The 24,758-nt window shown below is 39.4% G+C and overlaps 1 protein-coding gene across 2 annotated transcripts in view; it reads left to right on the plus strand.

The window, feature by feature from the left end:
- The window catches only part of ACAN (aggrecan), a 203,342-nt gene that overhangs the window by 104,384 nt on the left and 74,200 nt on the right, over positions 1 to 24,758 (plus strand). For both annotated transcript variants that reach the window (XM_089687669.1, XM_089687670.1), the window contains exons 6-10: positions 277 to 570; positions 1,211 to 1,576; positions 10,344 to 10,518; positions 12,576 to 12,703; positions 20,873 to 21,166. In XM_089687669.1, the coding sequence (XP_089543795.1) occupies positions 277 to 570; positions 1,211 to 1,576; positions 10,344 to 10,518; positions 12,576 to 12,703; positions 20,873 to 21,166 (1,257 nt within the window). The remainder of the gene's footprint in view (positions 1 to 276; positions 571 to 1,210; positions 1,577 to 10,343; positions 10,519 to 12,575; positions 12,704 to 20,872; positions 21,167 to 24,758) is intronic.

Below are 24,758 nucleotides of genomic sequence, written 5' to 3' on the forward strand. Positions count from 1 at the left end.
TATCTATCTATCTATCTATCTATCTCCATCCATCCAATCATCCATCTATTTCCTATGTATGTATACATCTATTATCTGTGTATCTAATAGTCTATCTAATCATGTATTCATCCATGTATTCATCTATATATGACCATAGTCATTGGATGGCAGCAAATAATTTAGTTATTGCCTACATTCAGCCTCTCTATCTATCTATCTATCTATCTATCTATCTATCTATCTATCTATCTATCTACTGTTTTCAGTACAAATGACTAATGTGTTTTTCCACAGGTGAAGTGTTTTATGCAACATCTCCAGAAAAGTTCACCTTCCAAGAGGCAGAGAAGCAATGCCAGAACCTCGGAGCTAGACTGGCTACTACAGGAGAACTTTATCTGGCTTGGCAGACTGGCATGGATGTGTGCAGTGCTGGTTGGCTGGCAGATCGCAGTGTTAGATATCCAATATCCTATTCACGTCCCAACTGTGGTGGAAACTTAGTTGGAGTCAGAACAGTCTATCTCCACCCTAACCAGACTGGATATCCAGATCCTCTGTCTCGTTATGATGCTATTTGCTATAAAGGTTAGTTTTTACGTTTCATAAAATTTTTGTTAACCATTTCTAGAGGGAATTACATTACAATAATTGCAGTTCCGGAATAACACATTGAAAGGGTTTTCTACTGAAGTAGATTTCAGACTCCTGTTTCGAGTCTTCAAAATATTATTATTATAATACAGGATTTAAATAGCGTTAATAGTTTGTGCAGCGTTTTGCAAAATGAGAGTAGACAATACAATTTGGTACAAGAGGAATCAGATGGCCCTGCTCGTTAGAGCTTACAATCTAATAATATGAGAAGTAGTGGGTATATGTTACTGCCTCAGATTTTGGATGGAGTTTAGATTTGGCAAAATTGTACATCTCCTATGGGAAAAATAATTAGTCTGTTTTTCCTTTTCTACATCCACATCGGTCAACAATACAATTGACAGATGTTCATCAGATAGCCATATGTGCATGCAGTATTGGGAAATGTCTAGGATGAGGTCACTTTTAACAGAAGCTCCTTTCTCTGGAAGACCTATCTTACAGCATGCCAAACACATCCACTCAGCATGAGCACATTCGTTATTAAAATTACATAATTTAGCTTGGTCATGCAGAGACTTAAGTCTAAGTGTCCTTATGTGTTCTTTAAACTGCTTTACTCCTGGAATAGATGATGTTGAAAACATTACTATTCAAACTGTGACACATCCTGGATTGGAGCTCATCTTCCAGCGAAATGTTACTGAAGAGGAAGCTCGTGGCAGTATTGCTACCTTGGAAGGTCTGGACTTTACCCTCACACCCTCTGAAGACAGCTTTACAGCTACACCAGTCTTTCCAGGAACGCCTATAAGTCCAGACCTGGTGCCAACAGAAGCCCCATTGGAAAACATCACAGAGGATAGTCTTCAGCTATGGCTGGAAAATGTCACAGCTGTTCCATCTGTTGAAGCTACTGGCACAATTGAGGAGGAAGTAGTGCCAGCTACTGCTGCCATTGATGTTGCCCAGCCAGAAAAACCTATCTCTGAGACTGGTAAGTGCTAAGCTAATTAATCCTAAAAGCGTTCAGCAGATTTTTTTTTTTATTGTGCCGGTCTCGTTTTATAAACACAGACCCAGTATGCAGAAAAAAAAATATATATATATACAGTGGATATAAAAAGACTACACAACCCTGTTAAAATTTCAGGTTTCTGTGATGTAAAAAAAGGAGACAAAGATAAATAATTTCAGAACTTTTTTCACCTTTAATGTAATCTATAAACTGTACAACTCAGTTCAACAACAAACAAATCTTTTAGGTGGAGGGAAGTAAAAATAAAAAACTAAAATAATATGGTTGCATAAGCGTGCACACCCTTAAACTAATACTTTGTTGAAGCACCTTTTGATTTTATTATAGCAGTCTTTTTGGGTAAAAGTCTATCAGCATGGCACATCTTGACTTGGCAATATTTGCCCGCTCTTCCTTGCAAAAACACTCCAAATCTGTCAGATTGCAAGGCCATCTTCCATGCACAGCCCTCTTCAGATCACCCCACAGATTTTCAATCGGATTCAGGTCTGGGCACTGGCTGGGAAATTCCAAAACTTTAATTTTTTTCTTCTGGTGAAGACATTCCTTTGTTGATTTGGTGTGTGCTTTGGGTCGTTGTCATGCTGAAAGATAAAGTTCCTCTTCATGTTCAGCTTTCTAGCAGAAGCCTGAAGGTTTTGTGCTAATATTGACTGGTATTTGGAACTGTTCATAATTCCTTCTACATTGACTAAGGCCCCAGTTAAAGCTGAAGAAAAACAGCCCCAAATCATGATGCTGCCACCACCATACTTCACGGTGGGTATGGTGTTCTTTTGGTGATGTGCAGTGTTGTTTTTGCTCCAAACATATCTTTTGGAATTATGGCCAGAAAGTTCAACCTTGGTTTCATGAGACTAGAACACATTTTCCCACTTGCTTCTGGGAGACTCAGATGTGTTTTTGCAAACTTTAGCCGGGCTTGGATGTTTTTCTTCGTAAGAAAAGGCTTCCATCTTGCCCCTCTACCTCATAGCCCAGACATATGAAGAATACGTGAGATTGTTGTCACATGTACCACACAGCCAGGACTTGCCAGATATTCCTGCAGCTCCTTTAATGTTACTGTAGTACTCTTGGCAGCCTCCCAGACCAGTTTTCTTCTTGTCATCAATTTTGGAGGGAAGTCCAGTTCTTGGTAATGTCACTGTTGCGGCATAATTTCTCCGTTTGATGAGGATTGTCTTCACTGTGTTCCATGGTATATCTAATGCTTTGGAAATTCTTGTGTACCCTTCTCCTGACTGATATTTATTAACAATGAGATCCCTGTGATGCTTTGGAAGCTCTCTGTAGACTATGGCTTTTGCTGTAGGATGCGACTAAGAAAATGTCAGGAAAGACCTACTAGAACAGCTGAACTTTATCTGGGGTTAATCAGAGGCACTTTAAATGATGACTGTTGTGTATTGACTCCTATTTAACATGATTTTGAATGTGACTGCTTAATTCTGAACACAGATACATCCCCAGTTATAAGAGGGTGTGCACACTTATTCAACCACAGTTTTTTTTTTTTTTTTATGTTTGCTTCCCCCCCCCTCCCTAAAAGATTTCAGTTTGTTTTTCAATTGAGTTGTACAGTATATAGATCACATCAAAGGTGGAAAAAGTTCTGAAAAGATTTATCTTTGTCTCATTTTTGTACATCACAGAAACTTGACATTTTAACAGGGGTGTGACTTTTTATATCCACTGTATATATATATATATATATATATATATATATATATATATATATATATATATATATATATCACTCAACCAGTACCCTTAGCCTAATCTTACACACCTTGACATGCCACCTATAAAACCCTTTTCTTTTTTATTTGTGTATGATATGCCCCTTCAAAACCTGTTACTCGAAAATGTTTCAAAGACAAATTCTCCTGCGCTCTAGGACTCAGACAGGTGGTGAATAGATGGAACCAGGCCTGGAGAAATCGTCCACCAATGCATAAAGGGCTGTGTGGCTCCAAAACAAGGCTGGGGAAGCCCGATCAATACTGCAGAATGAAATGAAAACGAGAAGCGCACCAACCTTGCGCATTACCTCAGTAACCAAAATTTATTAATTGTAAAAAATAAACTCACAAACAGCGAATGAAATCAGGCATGTAAGTCCTCACAGGGACTTGAAGATAGCGTGAGTCCCATCAAGGGAATGGGTGTTCAGTATAGCTGACGCGTTTCGAAGGGGGTCCCTTCTTCATCAGAGCTAACTGAACTGTGAGTGCTCTCTCCTATATATACTCCTGGACTGAACGTAGGCCCTCCCCTCTGGGTTGGGCAGTCTCGGGTTAGTAGGAGGGGCCAAGGTATCGTCGATAATAGCTATTTGTAATGCCATCAGAGAGAAATAATATAAAAAAACATAAAATATATAAAACCACATTTTGCATAAACCACTTAGTATGCATGCAATATATCAACTGAGAGATAACAGCAATGGAAATGATGATGATAGATAATACATGATGAAAAATAATAAATAGTAAATAGTTAATATTATTACATGATTCATTAGTGAACGATGTATCAAATGGACAATTCATCCAAAGAGCTTGTCATGATGCTGGATGAGTATATAGCATATAATGTAAAAATAACAATAAATTATTAGTCAATAGATGTCTTAATGAATAATCGAAAATGTTTGTCGGTGCATATTTGAACAAAATTGAGTATTATCTTTGAGCGTTTCATTTGCACTAGCATTCTAATTTGAAGGACAAGGTTTTGCAGTGCACCTCCTCCTTCTAAGGTCCAAGTACTACCACTACACAAAGTTTTAGTAGCATGTTAAGTGCTGCTTGGACCTTATCTAGTGCTACCACCTTAGGGGCCGCTGAATGATGCCTGTACCCTGTTTCTGCCCTGACCTTGCAAGCTCGTCATCCCTTCTGACACTCTAGGCTCAGACACGTTTGAACAAAGCAGTGCTTAACAAACCAGCAACTGAGAATACCAGCACAGAGTACAATAAAGGGAAAGGACACAGCACTGTAATAGCCACAGTTGTATTGAATTCTGTTTAGTTATTTCTTAGGGATTTACAACTAGTTATAGCATTACACACAGTTCAATGGACTTTAACAGTAATAATAGGAAATTGGCAACATTATATGAATGATATCAGCAGACTGAATATAACCAATGTGCATAACTGGTGCCTGTTGAGAGTGCATCACTGGTTGTAGGGGGAGAAACTCAAAACTCATCAGCTCCCTCTGGACCACTGGAGCACTGTAATGGGATGAAACGAAAACCTTTTGACAAGTATTTAGTATAGAATTAAGTGCCTCTTTAACCATTTGCCTACTTGGCATTTATACCCCCTTCTTGCCCAGGCCAATTTTCAGCTTTCAACACTGTCATACTTTGACTGACAATTCCTCAGTCATGCAACACTCTATCCATATGAAATGTTTGCACTTTTTTCACACAAATAGAGCTTTCTTTTGTTGGTATTTAATCAGCAGTGGGTTTTTTCTTTGTTGTACTATAAATGAAAAAATACCAAAACATTTGAAAAAAACAAATTTTTCTTCGTTGCTGTTGTAAAATCTTGTAAATAAGAAATTTTTTTTTCATACATTTTGTCCCAAATTTATACTGCTACATTTCTTTGGTAAAATAACTTAAATCTGTCTATATTATTTGGTCTGTGTGAAAGTTATAGAGTCTACAAGCTATGGTACCAATCATTAAAAATTGATCACACTAACAAGCCAGGACAGTACAAATACCCCCCAAAATGACCCCTTTTTGGAAAGTAGACAATCCAAGGTATTTAATAAGAGGCATAGTGAGTTTTCTGAAGTTGTAATTTTTTCCCACAATTCTATTGAAAATGAAGTTTTTTTACCCACAAAATTGTCATATTAACAGGTTATTTCTCCCACACGGCATATGTATACTTGCAATTACACCCCAAAAACACATTCTGTTACTCCTCCTGAGTATGGGGATACCACATGTGTGACACTTTTTCACAGCCTGGCCACATAGAGACGCCCAACATGCAAGAAGCACTGTCAGGTGTCATAGGGGTATAAATCACACATTTAATTTCCTGACTACCTATTACACTTTTGAAGGCCCTGGAGCTCCAGGACAGTGGAATTACCCACAAAATTACCCCATTTTGGAAAGCAAACACTGCAATGTATTTTTAGTGAGGCATAATGAGTCTTTTGAACATGTCATTTTTTCCACAAGTTTTTGGAAAATGTGGAAAGAAAACGAAAACGTATTTTTTGTTACACAATGTTGTCCATTTATAAGATATTTCCAACACATAGCATGTACATACCAAAAATTACACCCCAAAATATATTCTGCTACTCCTCCTAAGGATGGGGATACCACATGTGTGAGACTTTTCCACAGTCTGGCCATATAGAGAGCCCCAACATCTAAGTAGCACCTTTAGGTGTTCTAGGAGCAAAAATGACACATCTAATTTCCTGACAACCTATTACGCTTTTGAAGGCCTTGGAGCACCAGGATAGTGGAAACACCCACAAAATTACCCCATTTTGGAAAGCAAACACTTCAACATAATTTTTGTGAGGCATAATGAGTCTTTTGAAAATGTCTTTTTTTCCGCAAGTTTTAAGAAAATGTGGAAAGAAAATGAAAATGTATTTTTCTAACACAAAGTTGTCAATCTATAAGATATTTCTAACAAACAGCATGGACATACCAAGAATTACACTCCAAAATACATTCTTCTACTCCTCCTGATTATGGGGATACCACATGTGTAAGATCTTTTCAATGTCTCTACAGATTATGTGTCCAACATTTCAACAAGTGTAACACAAAAATCAACAAATACTGTATAGAAAATAAAACATTACCTGTTGTTTGAGGAGAGCATTGGTCCAGGTCAGTACAGGCAGCAGGCTGACATCCAGGGAGCAGACAGGAGCAAGGTCCATAAAACGTCCTGGGTCAGTACAGGCAGCAGGCAGAGATATGGTCAGCACAGCCAAAGCATTGGCCCAGGCAGCAGGCTGAAACATCAGGCTTAGGGCCTCGGTCAGGTAGAACTGGGGCACAGGGTTAGAGGCTGTGTCCCACCCAATCTCTTCGAAGCCTCCGGACAAGCAGACACTGTTCTGGAAATTACAAAACCTGGAGAAAACCAAAAACTATTTTTCTCTACTCAGAACACTACTCTGAAGCCCCTCACATATGTGAGACCCCTGTGTTTTTTGCAATCCCACTACTACAGTAGCAGGGCAAAAGCTCAATCCAAGCAGCAGGTAAAAAACATGGTTGATTAACAGGCCGAGGTCAGTCCAGGAAGAAGGCATAAACGTGGTTGATAATCCAGATGCTAGGTAGATGCATAGTCGATAAACAGGCCAGCATCAGTTAAGGTAGAAGGCAGTGGTTGGTTGAGGCAGCAGGAAAATGATCAGCAGAGATATTGAAACGGGGAAATGGCAGGCTGTTTGAAATATGGGCTAATATTTTAGTGACGTGTGAAAATGACGGAAGCGGTCTCCAATGCACAAGCCTGGTTGGGAGGGTTACTGGGGACAATGAAAACTTTTGTCTCTTCTAACCCCGATATCTTTTTTGGCGTCTTCGACCTGCTTCTGCTGGTGGAATGCTGTCAGGTAAGTGGGGCTCATGAAGTCTGCTCACAGAATCGGAATGAATGCTTTTTTGGGGGGATCCTTGCTGATAGATAATGCTGATAGATAAGGGACATGACAATTTCTTCTATAAATTTGAGGAAGGCAATGGGTCTTTCTGTGGATTTGGGGTAGGTGACATACGCATTATAAATAGCCAAATGAATAAAACAGATTACAACTTTTTTTATACCAGAAATGGGACCTTCTTGTTGCTAAATAGGGCTGCAACATCTGATCATTGAAATCCGCAATCCACCCCCCCCCCATGTTGTAGAGATTATAATCTTGGATGGCCGCAGGCTTTTGAATGGGACCGTGTCTTCCAGTAATTTCCACCAAGGTGTCATTGTGGATGGTGGACAGGATGTAAGCGTCTCTCTTATCCTTCCACTTCAGGGCTTGCTGATTCCCCCCTTTGTAGCCTGGTATTCACTAGAGCTTGTGGGAAGCCCTTTCTTCCAAGGTTTTCTCAAGGTACAAGTGTCGGAAAAGGGGCCAATTGGTATAGAAATTGTCATGAAATTTACATGTGATAGCCTTTTTGAAAAAGTGGATAAGCAAGGTCCCAGACAATTTTTCTCTTGTTTCAATGTATGTTTGGCACTCAGGGGGCTGGAGCTGGGAATCTTTGCCTTCATATACGCGGAATGCATACAAATATCCCAAGGCTCTTTCTCAAAGCTTGTGTAGCTTTACTCCATATCTGACCCTTTTACTTGGAATATATTGCTTAATTCCTAGCTGGCCAGTGAAGTGGACAAGGCATTCGTCTATACATACATTTTTATCAGGGACAAAAAGTTCAGCCAATCTTTGGGAAAAAAAAATTAAGAAGTGGGCGACTGAAGGAATCGCATGATCATCTCATAGCGTGACTTGGGCATTACAGCAGAATAAATTGGCATGTGGTGGATTGGGTGTGTTGACCAGTACACATGTCCTTCATTTTTTTTGTAAGCCCCATGTTAAGGGTGAGGCCCAAAAAGAACTTAAATTCCTCCAATGTAAGAAGTCTCCTTTCAAATGGATGTGCATAGGATGAACTGGGTTTGTTAGTAATGAATTGTTGTGGCATATAGGGTTGTCTGGTTCACAATAAACTAAATGCCTTCTTATCCTGAGTTGGAGGGTAGCCATAATGGGTTGGCAAGAACATCTGGGAGGTATGTTTGGGCCCTGATTCTTGGGGGTTCATGGAATATTCCAGTGCTGATACTGGGTCTTTCATCTATGGGTCTAGTGCTATTGGTGTTTGCCAATTGACCATTGGGGTGTATGGTGCTGCTGGTGGCTGCCTGGTTTTCAGAGTGCCAAATCCTTTTCAGGAGGGACCCTTTCCTGCTCTGATTTAGTCGCTGATCCCCTACTTTCAATTGGTTCATACACTGAATCAGAATTGGACAGTGAGAGCTCCCCACTACTCTCATCCATCATACTTAGAATTTTGAACGCCTCCTCACTAGTGTAAATTTTTTTTGACATGGCTGGCTCTGGGACAGGTAGACTGCTGATAGTGGCTGTAGGACGGGTACCTTGGTGATGGTGGTTGTGTGATGGTACTCTGCTGATGGTGGCTGTGTGACGGTACTCTGCTGATGGTGGCTGTGTGACGGTACTCTGCTGATGGTGGCTGTGTGACGGTACTCTGCTGATGGTGGCACTGATGGACGATGTGCGACAGGTGCACTGCTGATTGGCACTTATGGGTGACAGATGCACTGCTGATAGGAACTGATTAGCAACAGGTACATTGATGGGTGATAGGTACACTGATAGGCACTGATGGGTGACAGGTGCGCTGCTGGGCACTGATGGGCCACAGGTGCACTCCTGATGGTCACTGAGGGGCGACAGATGCACTTCTGATGGGCACTGATGGACAACAGGTACACTGATGGACAACAGGTACACTGATGGACAACGGGTACACTGACAGGCACTGGTGGATGACAGTGCACTGCTGATCGGCGACAGGTACACTGATGGGCGACGAGTACACTGATGGGCACTGATGGGCGACAGGTGCACTGATGGGCATGGGTGGGCACTGATGGGCAACAGGTACACTGATGGACAACAGGTGCACTCATGGGTGACAGGTACACTGATGGGTGGCAGGTACATTGATGGCCACTAGTAACACTGATGGGCACTGTGACGGGGCTGTGATCTGTCTGTGCACCGTAAGGAACTGTTAGAGGATTCCTCTCCCCACACAACATCTGTGTGTGAGGAGAGGAAGCTGGTAACAGTGAGTATTTACATTTGTGACAGGCTGTGATTGGACTGATTCACTTAAAATTATTGTAAAGGCTGAAGTTTTTTTTACCTTAATGCTTCTATGCTCCCCCAACAGCCCCCCTCATACTCACCTGAGCCACTTCTTGATCCAGTGATGTGCACAGGTCTCTCTATTCTCATTGGCTGAGACAGAGCAGTGGCAACCATCAAAGCCAGGGAGCCAATGAAGAGAGAGTGGAGTGCAGGACCGAACCATGGTTCTGTGTCTTAAGGATGCATAGAGCGGGGCTCAGGAGAGAGCATGCACCAATGCCCCCATAGAAAGTGAGTTGCTATAGGGGGCACTGGTCAAGGGGGAGGAGCCAGGGGCACCAGTGGGGGAACCGAGAAGAAGAGGATTGGGGCTGCTCTGTCCAAAACCATTGCACAGAGCAGGTAAGTATTGTATGTTTGGTTAAAAAAAAACCTTTAATATCACTTTAATTTGAAAATTAATTTGCTAATCAATAGTACAAAATACAGGTAATTTTTATATGTATAGTTATTCTTACAGTGTCAGTACAAGCACTGTAGAATATACAGCCACATATGAAAAATCAAGGAAAAAAATAAATCTATCCCCCTATCTATCTATCTATCCCCCTATCTATCTATCTATCTATCTATCTATCTATCTATCTATCTATCAATCAGTTTTTGGTCTGTTTACCATTTATGGCAAAAAATATAAGCTATCATTAGCAATTAGCTATCATTAATAAAAAAAAAAAGAATTACATTAAGTTGATTAAAGTCACGGTTGATAATTAGTCCTTTAATGTCATGTCAAGGTGTTGTATTCCACTACCGAGCTGGATCCAGTCGATACTCCCTGAACTTCAACCAAGCGAAGCAGGCGTGCCTGGACAACCACGCTGTCATCGCAAACCCAACTCAGCTGCAGGCAGCCTATGAAGCTGGCTTCGATCAGTGTGATGCTGGATGGATATCAGACCAAACTGTCAGGTAGTAATGTCTAGAACGTAATGAAAGACTGGGACTGCCGCAGAGTGATGGGCACTGTAGAAAATATATTGATTAAAGTCAACATGTTTGGCATATCTAAATAGCAAAACAAATGACTCAAAACTGGAATCTATGTTTCAAGCCTGTAGCATTATTTTTATATATACTATTTAGCCAATTAACACTTTCACTTCAATTTTGAAATCTATTTCAGTCGGTACCTAACATAATACAACATTCTAAGGAACAAAGGTGGATTCTACTATAGCTTTCCCCAAATGTTTGCTGATCTGTTTTTTAAGACCATTGTGCCAAATTTGTAAAAATGTGTGGGGCTTCACATGAAAGGGAATTGTATTGTTACACCTTCCCAAACTTCCAGTTCCCATTCACACTTGAGCTGTTTTTTGCTAGTTTCTCTATACCTGGATATGATTGACTACACATAATCCCATTCTTTTTACTTGTCCCTGTTCCCACTTGTATACTTAGTTTGTAGGCAGGTTGCCTACAGTAGTCCACTTGTATGGCTGCCCTAGAGTGAAGGAAAGGTTTCATTCTTTTTGTCCATGATCCCGGGATTTCTTGATGGGCTTTTTGGGTCCAGCACACTGGTCCTGTGGCACTATAAGAGGGACCTTCGAGCTGCTGTCATTGTGTGTTCAGGGCCTGCTTGCGCTTTGCCTTGGCCCGGTCAGCCACTGAAGACACCAGCATTTGGATTCCGTCACCATGGACACTGCCTAGAATGGACTTTTACCTCTGCAGGTATGCTAGGGAAGCCACTAATTAGGTCTAGTTAGGGAAAAGACTTATAGCTCTGTTGGAACTGTTATAATAAGTTTTATTTGTCTTTATACGTTGCCCTGCCTGGTCTGAAGTTATTCAAAGGGTTGTATGAAACTAACCAGCACTCTACACCTAGTCTGCAAGTAATAAGCAAGAAGTTGCCACAAGTAACAGATGTCTAATAACCAGTACAAGCAGCTTGTCATGAAGCTTGGTACCGGTGATAGGTGAGGTGTCCTCTAGCAGAGAGGGGGTTGCTTCTGGGGCTCCCTCCCCAAGTGGTTCATCTCCCATAGCAACAGGAGCAGATCAGCACCTCAACCTGGCCACTAGGTACAGAAGAGGAAGAGTGAACTAAGTGGATGCATGAGGTCTTTGTTATGTGCATGGCAAGAACCAATTCTATCACTGGAAGTGAAACACTGAATGGGTGCACATAGGTTCAGAGTGTCCCTCCTGAAAGCAACAGTTAGAGTCAAGGTGTGCATTGAAACGGGACCAGAGATTTAACTGGAGTCCATTTGATCATGGTACACTGTGTACAGCCATCTCTAAGTTGGAGGACTGCCTTAAGGTTGAATTTCCCTGAGAGTGGTCCCCACATTGTCCCAGGACATTGATGAGCATAACACAGTGAAGGTACCCCATGTGCAGGGAGAGCAACCCTGTCCACAGTGCCTAGTGTAGCCCAGAAGAACCCATCCCATGGTTGATCCCTTGGTGTCATCCTACATCTTGGCGTCCAATGAAGGCATGCAGAGAGGCCTTCTACTCATGCTCACAAGTTGCCCTATGCTCAAAAAAAGTAAACTTTTAGCATTTTCAGGCATTTTTTATTCCATGGACTGCAACAGGAATGCCTGTAAACACACAATATACACGTTTTGGTGATAATTTTTACATCTGATGAATTCCTCTCCTCCTATAGAACTGCTCTTCTCCCTTGCCCAGCCCAGGTTGTAATACATATAGAGGTTAATTTACTAAAACTGGAGAGTGCAAAATCTGGTGCAGCTCTGCATAGAAACCAATCAGCTTCCAGGTTTTATTGCCAAATCTTAATTGAACAAGCTGAAGTTAGAAGCTGATTGGCTACCGTGCACCGCTGCACCAGGTTCTGAGTGCACCAGTTTTAGTACATCTCCCCCATAAAGTATTATGTTTAGCTCTAAATGACACCAAAGGACAAATCTTTATAGTTCTCTAGTAAAACATGCTTTTCTTAATTCTATGTATTGTTGATAATGTATATTGTTTGTATAACCCAGATACCCAATTGTCCATCCTCGAGAGAACTGCAATGGAGACAAGAATGGTTTTCCGGGTGTTAGAAATTATGGAGTGATGAATCCAGATGAGCAATATGATGTGTACTGTTATATTGATAAACTGCGAGGTACGTCACCAATTTAAAAAAAAACAGAAATAATAAGTGCAAATGTATATGATTACCTATAAAATTATATCTATTATATCTATCTATCCTTCTATCCATTAAACAATAATATCTATCTATCTATCTCCAATCATCTATATATGTATTTCTACGTATCCCTCTATTATCAAAGTATCTATTAATCCATCCAATTATGTATTCATCCATGTATTTATCTACATATGGCCATAGTCATGGATGAATGGATGGAGTGGATTATAGCAATTAATTTAATTACCTGTCTATCTATCTATCTATCTATCTATCTATCTATCTATCTATCTCTCTATCTACATCCATCCATCAGTCCATACAAGCATCCATCTATTACCTATCTATGTATTCCTCTATTCTCTGTGTATGTTGTAATCCATCTAGTTATGTATCCATCTATGTATTCATCTATATATGACCATAGTCTTTGGATGGCAGCAAATAATTTAGTTATTAATAAATTCAGTCTATATATCTATCTATCTATCTCCAATCATCTATATATGTATTTCTACGTATCCCTCTATTATCTAAGTATCTATTAATCCATCCAATTATGTATTCATCCATGTATTCATCTACATATGGCCATTATCATGGATGAATGGATGGAGTGGATGATAGCAATTAATTTAATTACCTGTCTGTCTGTCTGTCTATCTATCTATCTATCTATCTATCTATCTATCTATCTATCTATCTCTCTAACTACATCCATCCATCAGTCCATACAAGCATCCATCTATTACCTATCTATGTATTCCTCTATTCTCTGTGTATTTTGTAATCCATCTAGTTATGTATCCATCTATGTATTCATCTATATATGACCATAGTCTTTGGATGGCAGCAAATAATTTAGTTATTACCTAAATTCAGTCTATCTATCTATCTATCTATCTATCTATCTATCTATCTATCTATCTATTTCTTTGGTAATAGTAATGTCAGTAATTTTATTATATTGTGACTTATTTTAAATCATTTATTTAAACTGACTTTAATATTGAATTTAGATTTTGTTCCTCTAAATAAAGAAGACGTTATTATAAGTAGTTTGTATTGCTAAGTCTATATAATGACCCCGCATAAATCAAAGAACAAGGTTTACTGTGTTGTAACGAATGACTTTCAAAGTTTTTCCAGATACCGCTGTATGTAAGGAAAGAAAGTCCTTTTCTTCTTTACTAACAGCTTAATTGATAAAATTCAGCAAAAATAATAAATATCACGGAGTGTATTTACTTGTGTTAATGTTTTTGTTTGGTTTCCTTTTTTCTTTTATAAATACAGTCATTAAAGGTGCTGTAGGAATGAATGTGACCATTCAGCCTTTTTCTCTTATGTATGTGTATCATATAGGAACATTATGTCATTATTTGTAACATGATGCATATATGCACACACACTCTGACACACACAGAGGAACATTACATTCCTTGTATGGAGTACATTACATAGAACCACAAAAATTATTCCATTGTGATACATCATGGAATATTTTTATATAAGATGTGTTCTAACTTCTATGTGTTCTTCGTTCTTTACACTCTTCAAGTTATAGCTTAATGAACAGCTCTGCCCATCATTGTTCTCTTTCCTTTTCTAAATCTGCTGGTCTCTTTTTCTCAGGGTCCTGTTTCTTTGGTTCTATTCTTCACCTTTGATTGCCGCCTTGTCATTGTCTGTAGTTGCATAATGGCTGATGCCCTGGCACCGGTACAGATTTTCAGCTGCCCTCCAGTATACTGACCCCTACATCTACAACAGCACAGAGCAAACAGAGCACAACCCAAGCAGGCCCAGGACCTTTTCCCTGCATTGCTCTGCATTTTGTGGCTACCACCTCTCTGCTTAGTACACATGGGGGTTACATAGTTACACAGTTAGTCTGGCTGAAAAAAGACAAAAGTCCATCCAGTTCAACCATTTAAAAAAAAAAAAGTTATAATCCTATGCCCTCAGAGGAATGCAAAAAACTCAGCAAAGCATGATCCAATTTGCTCCTGCAGGGAAAAAAATTCCTTCCTGATCCCCCGAGAGGCAATCGGATATTCCCTGGATCAACTTTACCTATAAATGTTAGTATCCAGTTATATTCTGTGTATCTAAGAAAGAATCCAGGACTTTTATAAAGCAATCCACTGAGCTGGTCAGAACCAACTCTTAAGGGAGTCTATTCCACATTTTCACAGCTCTTACTATGAAGAAACCTTTCCGCGTTTGGAGATTACATTTCTTTTCCTCCAGATGTAAAGAGTGCCCCCTTGTCCTCTGTGATGACCTCAGGGTGAATAGCTCTACACCGAGTTCACTATATGAACCACTGATGGATTTATACATGGAGATCATATCCCCCCTTATGTATTATACATGGAGATCATATCCCCCCTTATGTATTGTACATGGAGATCATATCCCCCCTTATGTATTATACATGGAGATCATATCCCCCCTTATGTATTATACATGGAGATCATATCCCCCCTTATGTATTATACATGGAGATCATATCCCCCCTTATGTATTATACATGGAGATCATATCCCCCCCTTATGTATAATACATGGAGATCATATCCCCCCTTATGTATTATACATGGAGATCATATCCCCCCTTATGTATTATACATGGAGATCATATCCCTCCTTATGTATTATACATGGAGATCATATCCCTCCTTATGTATTATACATGGAGATCATATCCCCCCTTATGTATTATACATGGAGATCATATCCCTCCTTATGTATTATACATGGTGATCATATCCCTCCTTATGTATTATACATGGAGATCATACCCCCCTTATGTATTATACATGGAGATCATATCCCTCCTTATGTATTATACATGGAGATCATACCCCCCCCTTATGTATTATACATGGAGATCATATCCCCCTTATGTATTATACATGGAGATCATATCCCCCCTTATGTATTATACATGGAGATCATATCCCCCCTTATGTATTATACATGGTGATCATACCCCCCCTTATGTATTATACATGGAGATCATATCCCTCCTTATGTATTATACATGGAGATCATATCCCCCCTTATGTATTATACATGGAGATCATATCCCCCCCCCTTATGTATTATACATGGAGATCATATCCCTCCTTATGTATTATACATGGAGATCATATCCCCCCTTATGTATTATACATGGAGATCATATCCCCCTTATGTATTATACATGGAGATCATATCCCCCCTTATGTATTATACATGGAGATCATATCCCCCCTTATGTATTACACATGGAGATCATATCCCCCTTATGTATTATACATGGAGATCATATCCCCCCTTATGTATTATACATGGAGATCATATCCCCCCTTATGTATTATACATGGAGATCATATCCCCCCTTATGTATTATACATGGAGATCATATTCCCCCTTAATCTCCTCTAGAGAATAAATTCTCCTTTAGAGAATAAATTCAGTTCCTCTAATCTTTCCTCATAGCTGAGCTCCTCCATGCCTCTTATCAGTTTGGTTGCCCTTCTCTGTCCTTTCTCCAGTTCCCCAATGTTCTTTTTGTGAATTGGTGCCCAAAACTGAACTGCATATTCCAGATGAGGTCTTACTAATGATTTGTACCGGGGGAAATGATATCTCTCTCTCTGGAGTCTATACCTCTTTTAATACAAGAGAGGATTTTGCTCACTTTAGAACCTGCAGCTTGGCATTGCATGCCATTATTAAGCTTGTGAACTACCAGAACTCCCAGATCCTTCTCCACTATTGATCCCCCAGTTGTACCCCCCTAGTATGTATGATAAATGCATATTCTTAGCCCCCAAGTGCAGAACCTTACATCTATCAACATTAAACGTCATTTCCCACATAGTTGCCCAATTACACAGAGCATTGAGGTTGGCTTGTAAGTTGGAGACATCCTGTAAGGACGTTATTCCACGGCACAGCTTGGTGTCATCTGCAAAGACTGAAATGGAATTTTTAATCTCAGACCCTATATTGTTTATATATATATTAAAATGTAAGTGTCCCAACACTGAACCTTGGGGTACACCACTGACACCCCTAGACCATTCAGAGTATGAATCATTAACCACTACTCTCTGAATATGATCTTTTAATCAGTTTTCTTCCATTTACATACAGATTTTTCCAAGCCTGTAGACTTTACCTTACACATTAGCCGTGTGTGGGGAACTGTGACAAACGCTTCTGCAAAATCCAAAAGTTGATTCACTAAAGGCAAATAGGCTGCTCACTTTGCAAGGGAAGTTGCACTTTATAAGGGAAATTTCCCCAGAACTTCAATGAAAATTTGATGAAGTTTCACATTGCAAAGAATATCCAATCATGGACAAGGAAAAAAAAACTAAATTTTTTTCAAATGATTGAATGATGGATGTCAGCAGAGCGTCATATTAGAAATGCGCAGAACAGATTTTTTTTTTTAATTTTGGATTCGCTCATTAAGCTAATAATTTAGTTTAATCATATTTTTTATATTAGAGTGATCTGTTTTTGGAATACATTTCATATATTCGGATTAATTTCATACATTAGTTATATTTGGAACTTTAAGTTTAGAAGTCGGCTATATTCATTCTATTTTGTTCTATTCTATTCCATTCTAATCTTTTCTATTTGTTCTATTCTATTCTGTTCTCTTCTTTTCTATTATTTTATTTTCTATTTTTTTCTATTCTATTCTTTTCTATTCTATTCTGTTTTATTATATTCTAGTTTATCCTATTCCTTTATTTTCTACTCTGTTCTATTCTATTCCTTGTTTCTATTCTATTTTATTCTTTTCTTTTCAATTCTATTCTATAAAACAGCCTAAGTATTAATCATCATTTTATTTCACTTGTATACCTTACTATATTTATTGCAATATGTTTAGATTTCGAATTAGGATTCATTTGCTAATTCAAATTCATTTTTGAATTTGAATTCATTTTTGAATTACAGTAATTCGTTTCGTTATAATTTATTTGAGATTCGTTGAAATTCGTTTCTACTGTGAGTCAGAAATACATCAGAATCTCGGAATAACAAAAAATGTATCCAAATTTTGATTCATAACGAAGCAAATTGCACAAGTCTGATTCATATAATTTTGTAAGTTCAGAGGAAAAGCCCCTTGCAAAGTGAACAGTCTACTTGCCTTTAATACAGTAAATCAGCCCCAGTATGTAGACATTCCATGCCTCAGCTATTCTCTCTAGGAATAATTAACACACTAAAAAAGATTGATTAAATACACCATTTTTTATTCTTCCTTTTGCTTTCTACCATTTGAGGTACAGGTTAAAAGAGAAATGTGGGGTCTGGATTTTTTCCCCCAATTAGACTTGGTTCGATGCTGCATCTGTCCCCCACCGGCTTTGAGGCTAGGTTCACACTTATGCAGTTTGCGTTTTATCCCCTTCTGCAGTGCTTTTTGCGGTGCATTTTTGCGCATGTTTTTGACACGTTTTTGATGCGTTGTGCATTTTTTTTTCAACTTGTTGCTAGGCAGATTAAAATGAATCAAAAACACATTAAATGCACTACATGCATTTTTGCAGCATCTCCAATGAAAGTCTATTGAACAAAAAAAAGTTTAAAAAAACTCTCTGACATCTTCCGAAAAACACACAGGGAAAAAAAAACATGGAGATATGAACGTGTCCCATAGGAAACCATGTTAAATGGACTGCTGTGTGTTTCTACAAAACACAACTAAAAACGCATAAGTGTGAACCTAGGCTAATGTGGGCCATAGATGGGACGAAAAATGGCCGAAAATTGGCTGGAAAAAAAAATTGGCCGATTATCGGATCGTTAGTGCAGTAATCGGTCGGCCGTTTTTCGTGATTTTTGCCCTTTTGGATTATCAGTCCTGCTGGAAAATAATCGGCCAAATTTGTCGTTCTGCCGATTGTTGTAGCAATGATGGATAAATCGGCTGATCTTTTTACCGATTTTAAAAAATGCGCATAGGCAGTGACATGAAAGAAGAAGGAAAAGAAGAAAAGGAAAAAAAATAGAATATGAATAAGAAGAAGAAATAGAATATGAATAAAAAGAAGAAATAGAATATAAAGAAGAGGAAATAGAAGAAATAGAATATGAAGAAGAAGAGGTAAAAGAAGAAATAGAATATGAAGAAGCAGAAGAGAAAAAGAAGAAATAGAATATGAATAAGAAGAAGAAATTGAATATAAAGAAGAAGAAGAAATAGAAGAAATAGAATATGAAGAAGTAGAAGAAGAAAAAGAAGAAATAGAATATGAATAAGAAGCAGAAAAAAAAGAATGTCAGTCCGATATTATATTTGACAGTTAAAAGTATAGCAGCATTGTATCTATTTGTATCCGAATAGAAACATCTGTATCCGAAATGGATACAAATAGATACAATATTGCAACCTTTTCTTCTTATTATTCATATTCTATTTCTTCTCCTTCATATTCTATTTCTTCTATTCCTTCTTCTTCTGCATATTCTATTTCTTCTTTTTATTCATATTCTATTTCTTCTATTTCTTCTTCTTATTCATATTCTATTTCTTCTTTTTCCTTATTCAAATTCTATTTCTTCTTCTTTTAAATGTCAAATATAATAGCGGAGCTCTCTGCAGGGTCACCGCTATTATATTAATGGCCGGCCGTAGACGGGACGAAAATTAGCCGACTTTTTTTTTTACCAATGGTGGTAACGTCAGCTGATTGAATGACCGATTTTTCATTTTTCGAAAAAGCAAATGGCCAGTTTTCTCCCTGTCTATGGCCTGCATAAATGTGAGAACAGCCGCTCTGAGCAGAGAGGGGTGACTGTCTGTTCTCCCCCATGCTCTCTGGATATGGATTTGATTACAAAAGATGGCTAAATGGTTAGCACTTCCATCTGGCAGTACTAGGGTTGTTGGTTCAAATCCCAGCCATGGCACCTCCTGCCTGGAGTTTGCATGTTCTCCCTGTGCCTGCATGGGTTTCCTCCAGGTATTCTGGTTTCCTCCCACACTCCAAAGACATGCTGGTAGGTTAATTGGCTCTTGTCTAAATTGGCCCTAGTATGTGTATGTATGAATATACATTAGGGACCTTAGATTGTACACCCCTTGAGGGTTAGGGACTGATGTGAATGTACAATATATGTAAAGCACTGCATAAATTGACAGTGCTATATAAGTACCTGCAATAAATAAAAGATGGACAGTCCCTCCAAATGAGGGATCATTGAGAATTCCATGTAACCCAAGTTGCTTATGAACAGGAGAGTGGAGTATCCCAGGGACATGTAAAAGTTGACTTTCCGAAAACAAATGATGGGTGCTTTCTATATTTTTTCTATAGTGGCGAAAATAATTATCTGTTTCCCTGCAGATTTTGTAAGTTTGCCCACTGAAGGGTCTATAATTTATCTCTACAATCTTGTCCCTGACGTCCTTTGACAGCCCTTTGGTCTTGCCCAATGATGGTGAGGTTTGAATGGAAGAAAGAGATTCTGTGGACAGGTGTCTTTTATACACATAACGAGTTGTTGTTAGGAGCACCTTCTTAAATTGAGAGGACTAATCTGTGTACCACATGAGCACATTGGCCAGTTTGTGGGAGCCAGAATTATTGTTGGTTGGTAGGGGATCAAATACTTACTTTACTCACTGAAATGCAACTCAATTTATAACATTTGTATCGTGTTTTTTCAGGATTTCTGGTTGCTATTCTGTCTCTATCATTTAAAATATACCTATGATATAAATTATAGACCCTTCATTTCTTTGTAAGTGGGCATACTAATCTGTGTACCACATGAGCACATAGCCAGTCTGTGGGAGCCAGAATTATTGTTGGTTGGTAGGGGATCAAATACTTACTTTACTCACTGAACTACAACTCAGTTTATAACATTTGTATGTGTTTTTTCCGGATTTTTGGTTGATATTCTGTCTCTATCCTTTAAAATACACCTATGATATAAATTATAGACCCTTCATTTCTTTGTAAGTGGACAAACTTACAAAATCTGCAGGGGATCTAATAATTATTTTTCTTATTGTATATATGCTTTACTAGCATTTAAATGTATATTTCATTTAATAATAAAGATGCTTTCAACACATTATGGATTAATGTTCCTTTGATGTTGTATACAGGAGAGGTGTTCTTTGCAACCCAGCCCGATCACTTCACTTTCCAACAAGCAAAAGAGTTTTGTGAGAGCAAAAATGCCACCTTAGCTTCCACTGGGCAACTTTATTCTGCATGGAAATCAGGATACGACAAGTGCCGAGCAGGCTGGCTTTCCGATGGAAGCGTTCGCTATCCTATTGTGACACCACGCCGAGTATGTGGGGGTGACCAATCTGGAGTACGAACAGTCTATCTGTATACAAACCAGACAGGATTCCCAGATCCCCTGTCAAAATACAACGCATTTTGCTTTAGGCGTAAGTATTTCATATTAATGCCCATGACTGCAAATCCATGGTTAATGTGGTATCAAATGTGCTTATACCTTGACACCTTGTGCTGGTCAATAGCATATCATGATAACTTATTGCTTGTATAGAAGTTTGTTTTTTAAATATGTTCTGTATTAGGAGGAAAGTCATTAAAGGGAATACGTTTCAGTCTTGCAACCCATTGGTAAATTCACAGCCCAATCACATTTTGCATATAGTTAGAATTTTCCCTTCATTAGTTGGGCTGTAAAGTTGAAAATCGATTTCCAAGTTTTGGAGAAATGATCTTTGTGCCTTTTAGAAGTCAACCTAACTTACTAAAGGTAAAATTTAGTTTTTTGGGTTTTTTTGCAATCATTTTAGAATGTCCTTCCAACATGTGAAAATTAAACTTGCTACGTTATTATTATCCGCCACCCCTCTCTGCCAATCCCTCCACTGGCTCCCAGTTGCCCAACGGATAAAATTCAAAACACTAACAATGACATATAAAGCCATCCACAACACTGCCCCAATTTACATAACCGATCTTATCTCTAAATATCACCTAAACCGCACACTCCACTCCTCGCAAGACCTCTTACTCTCTAGCTCCCTTATCTCCTTCTCCCATGCTCATCTCCAAGACTTCTCCAGGGCGTCACCCATCCTCTGGAACTCCCTACCCCAATCTATCAGACTATCACCTACTCTACTTGCCTTTAGGCAATCACTGAAAACCTATATCTTCAGGGAAGCCTATCCCGCCCTCTGCTAATTCTGGAATCCTCTACTCTTCCAACCACTCCATCCCCCACAGTTACTACCTACTGTACCACTCACTCCGCCCTCCTAGATTGTAAGCTCCAAGGAGCAGGGCCCTCAAATCCCTCTTGTATTGAACTGTAGTGTTACTGTATTGTCTCCCACTATAATGTAAAGCGCTGAGCAAACTGTTGGTGCTATATAAATCCTGTATAATAATAATTATTATTATTATTGTTATTATACAGGATTTACATAGCGCCAACAGTTTGTGCATCGCTTTACGATGTGAGCGTAGACAGTACAGTTAAAATACAATTCCGTATAGGAATTTTCTGCTCATTAGAGCTTACAATCTAAAAGGGAGTGTCAAGGGATATAAAAGGTAATAACTGTGGGGAAAAAGCTGATGGAGAAAATAAAAGTACAGTTGTTAGGTGGGGGCAGGATAGTCCTCTCTAAAGAGAAGGGTTTTTCAGGGATTGTCTAAAAGTAGACAGAGTGGGAGACAGTCAGACAGATTAGGGTAGGGAATTTCATAGGATGGGAGAGACTTCTGAGAAGTCCTGTAGGTGAGCATGAGAGGAGGAGACAAGGGAACTAGAGAGCAGGAGGTCTTGGGAGGAAGGAAGAGAACAATTTGGTTGGTGATAAAGCTGGGGGACAAGTTGTGAATGGCTTTGTAAGGTGTTATTAGTATTTTAAATTTTATTTGTTGGGTAAGTGGAAGCCATTGGAGGGATCGGCAGAGAGGGCTGCCAGGCACTGAATGGTTGGTAAGGTGGATGAGTCTGGCAACAGTATTCACACTGGACTGAAGAAGGGGGGTAGCCTGTGTAAAGGTATTGCAATGGGGAGAAAGTTGCAGTAGTCGAGGTGAGAGATAACCTGGGAGTGAATTAGGAGCTTTGTGGTATCATTGGTTAGGAAGGGGCGTATTTTGGAGATGTTGCATAGGTAGAGGTTGCAAGCCTAAGACAGTGATTGGATGTGGGACTGAAAGAAGAGTTCGGGAAGAAGTTAGGTGAAGAGGCACGTGGGGGAGGAAATATTATGAGCTCAGTTTTGGATAGATTGGAGATGAGGAAGTGGAGTGACATCCAGACTGTGTTTTTACATTCATGTAAGTTCCTGCTGCCTATTGAGTGTTGGAGTTAGTGCCAACACCAACCAGGTGGTACAGGACAGGCATATGAGACTCAAATAAAACTGAATTTAGTAGTATAACACCATATGGCACCACCTTAGTCCTACCGTTATCAAGTTAGTTGAATGTTACAGCACATTTTCTGTTCTGTTTGATCCGATTCTTTGATTTTTTTTCTCTTGTCTTGATTACTTGTGTCAAATCTCTATTTGTCCATGAATCATTTAGATAGCTTGCATTCAAAGTGCTTCCATAACACTTCAGTTGTAGATCATGCTGAGCTTTCTGGAAGGTAGTCAATATTGGTCCATATGGGTCTGTATTAGGTAGTGGGGGAGGAGTAGCACGCCCTTTCTCTGGTTTATTCAGTTGCTGGAGTGTTGTGAATAGACTCGATTAGCAGAAGATTGCACTGTAATCATTGCATTGTCTGTTTAAAGTTTGTCACCTCTCCCGAGAATTCTAAAAAAACAAACTCCTTACCAGGGGTGGACTGACAACTCATGGGGCCCCTGGGCCATAGGGGATCATGGGGCCCCTGTGTTCTTGCCCACACTCAAACAAAGCCTATAAAAGGTACCAGGGGCATTTCATGGGGCCCCCTACTGACCCCAGGCCCTCGGGCAGTGCCCGAGTTCTCGAATGGTCAGTCCGCCCCTGCTCCTTACAATAAAAGGCTTTGGATATTTACCTGTCCAGTGAGCAGCAAATCCAAACTCTTTTATCTTCTAGCACTTGTATCTTCTTTTTTTGGCAAAGTCTTTAGCATTTCACATTTACAGTAGTTCTAAGTGCCTTCTCCCCCTGCTGCTCACTTTCAGTCCCTCCCCTGGCCACTATGTTGCAATAGGATGCTCTAGTGAGGTAGGTGTCAAAGGGAGGAACCACTTCCTAAAGTGTCAAATGTTAAAGACTTTGCCAGAGTGCTGGAAATTCAGTACAGACATACTACCCATCAGAGAGTTAAATATTTACAGTCTTATATTGCAGATACATTTTTACAATTCTTAGAGGAAGTGACAGAATTGTATTAAAACTGAACTACTGGAATTAGCCAGAATCTACCCTTGCAGCGCCCTCTCTCTCCCCCTGCACTGCAAGGATGACTGCTCATTAGGTCGAGGGATGCATGAATAAGCAGTAATACATACCTTATATCCCACATTGGCAGACTACCTGGATCCATGTGACCGATCCAGCACTGCTACCTCTCTAGGGCACTTTGGCCATGGTAGCACTCCACCCTCCTTTATGTGCAATGCAGGGTTAATAGCCCTGCATTGCGCATGATGACACCAAAGGACAACTAACCACCCAAAGTTGAGGTAGAGGATGGGAGTGCCAGAGGCAGCCAGAGTGGGGATCTGGTAGGTATTACATTCTCTTCAACTCCCTTCTAGACTTAACAGGCATTTGGCCTTTGCAGTGCAGGGGGGCTCACAGAAAGGGTACATTTTGGCTAACAGAGATCCACTTTTAGGTTACGTTAACACCTAAGCTTCAAGTTTACAAGCATTTCTTAAGCATTTTTTTCAACTAGGCATTTGGAGTACTGTGGAAAAAGGGACGAAGAGCTGCTGCTTGAGCAGAAAATGCGCAACAAAATGCTTGAAAAAAAAAACACTCAAACTCGATTTTCAGGCTTTTTCATTGAAGTCTATGGGGACAAAACACTCAGTTATGCCT

Source organism: Staurois parvus, unplaced genomic scaffold (assembly GCF_062004578.1).
Source record: "Staurois parvus isolate SC_StPar_1 unplaced genomic scaffold, SC_StPar_1.0 ptg000432l, whole genome shotgun sequence".
Classification (NCBI taxonomy): domain Eukaryota; kingdom Metazoa; phylum Chordata; class Amphibia; order Anura; family Ranidae; genus Staurois; species Staurois parvus.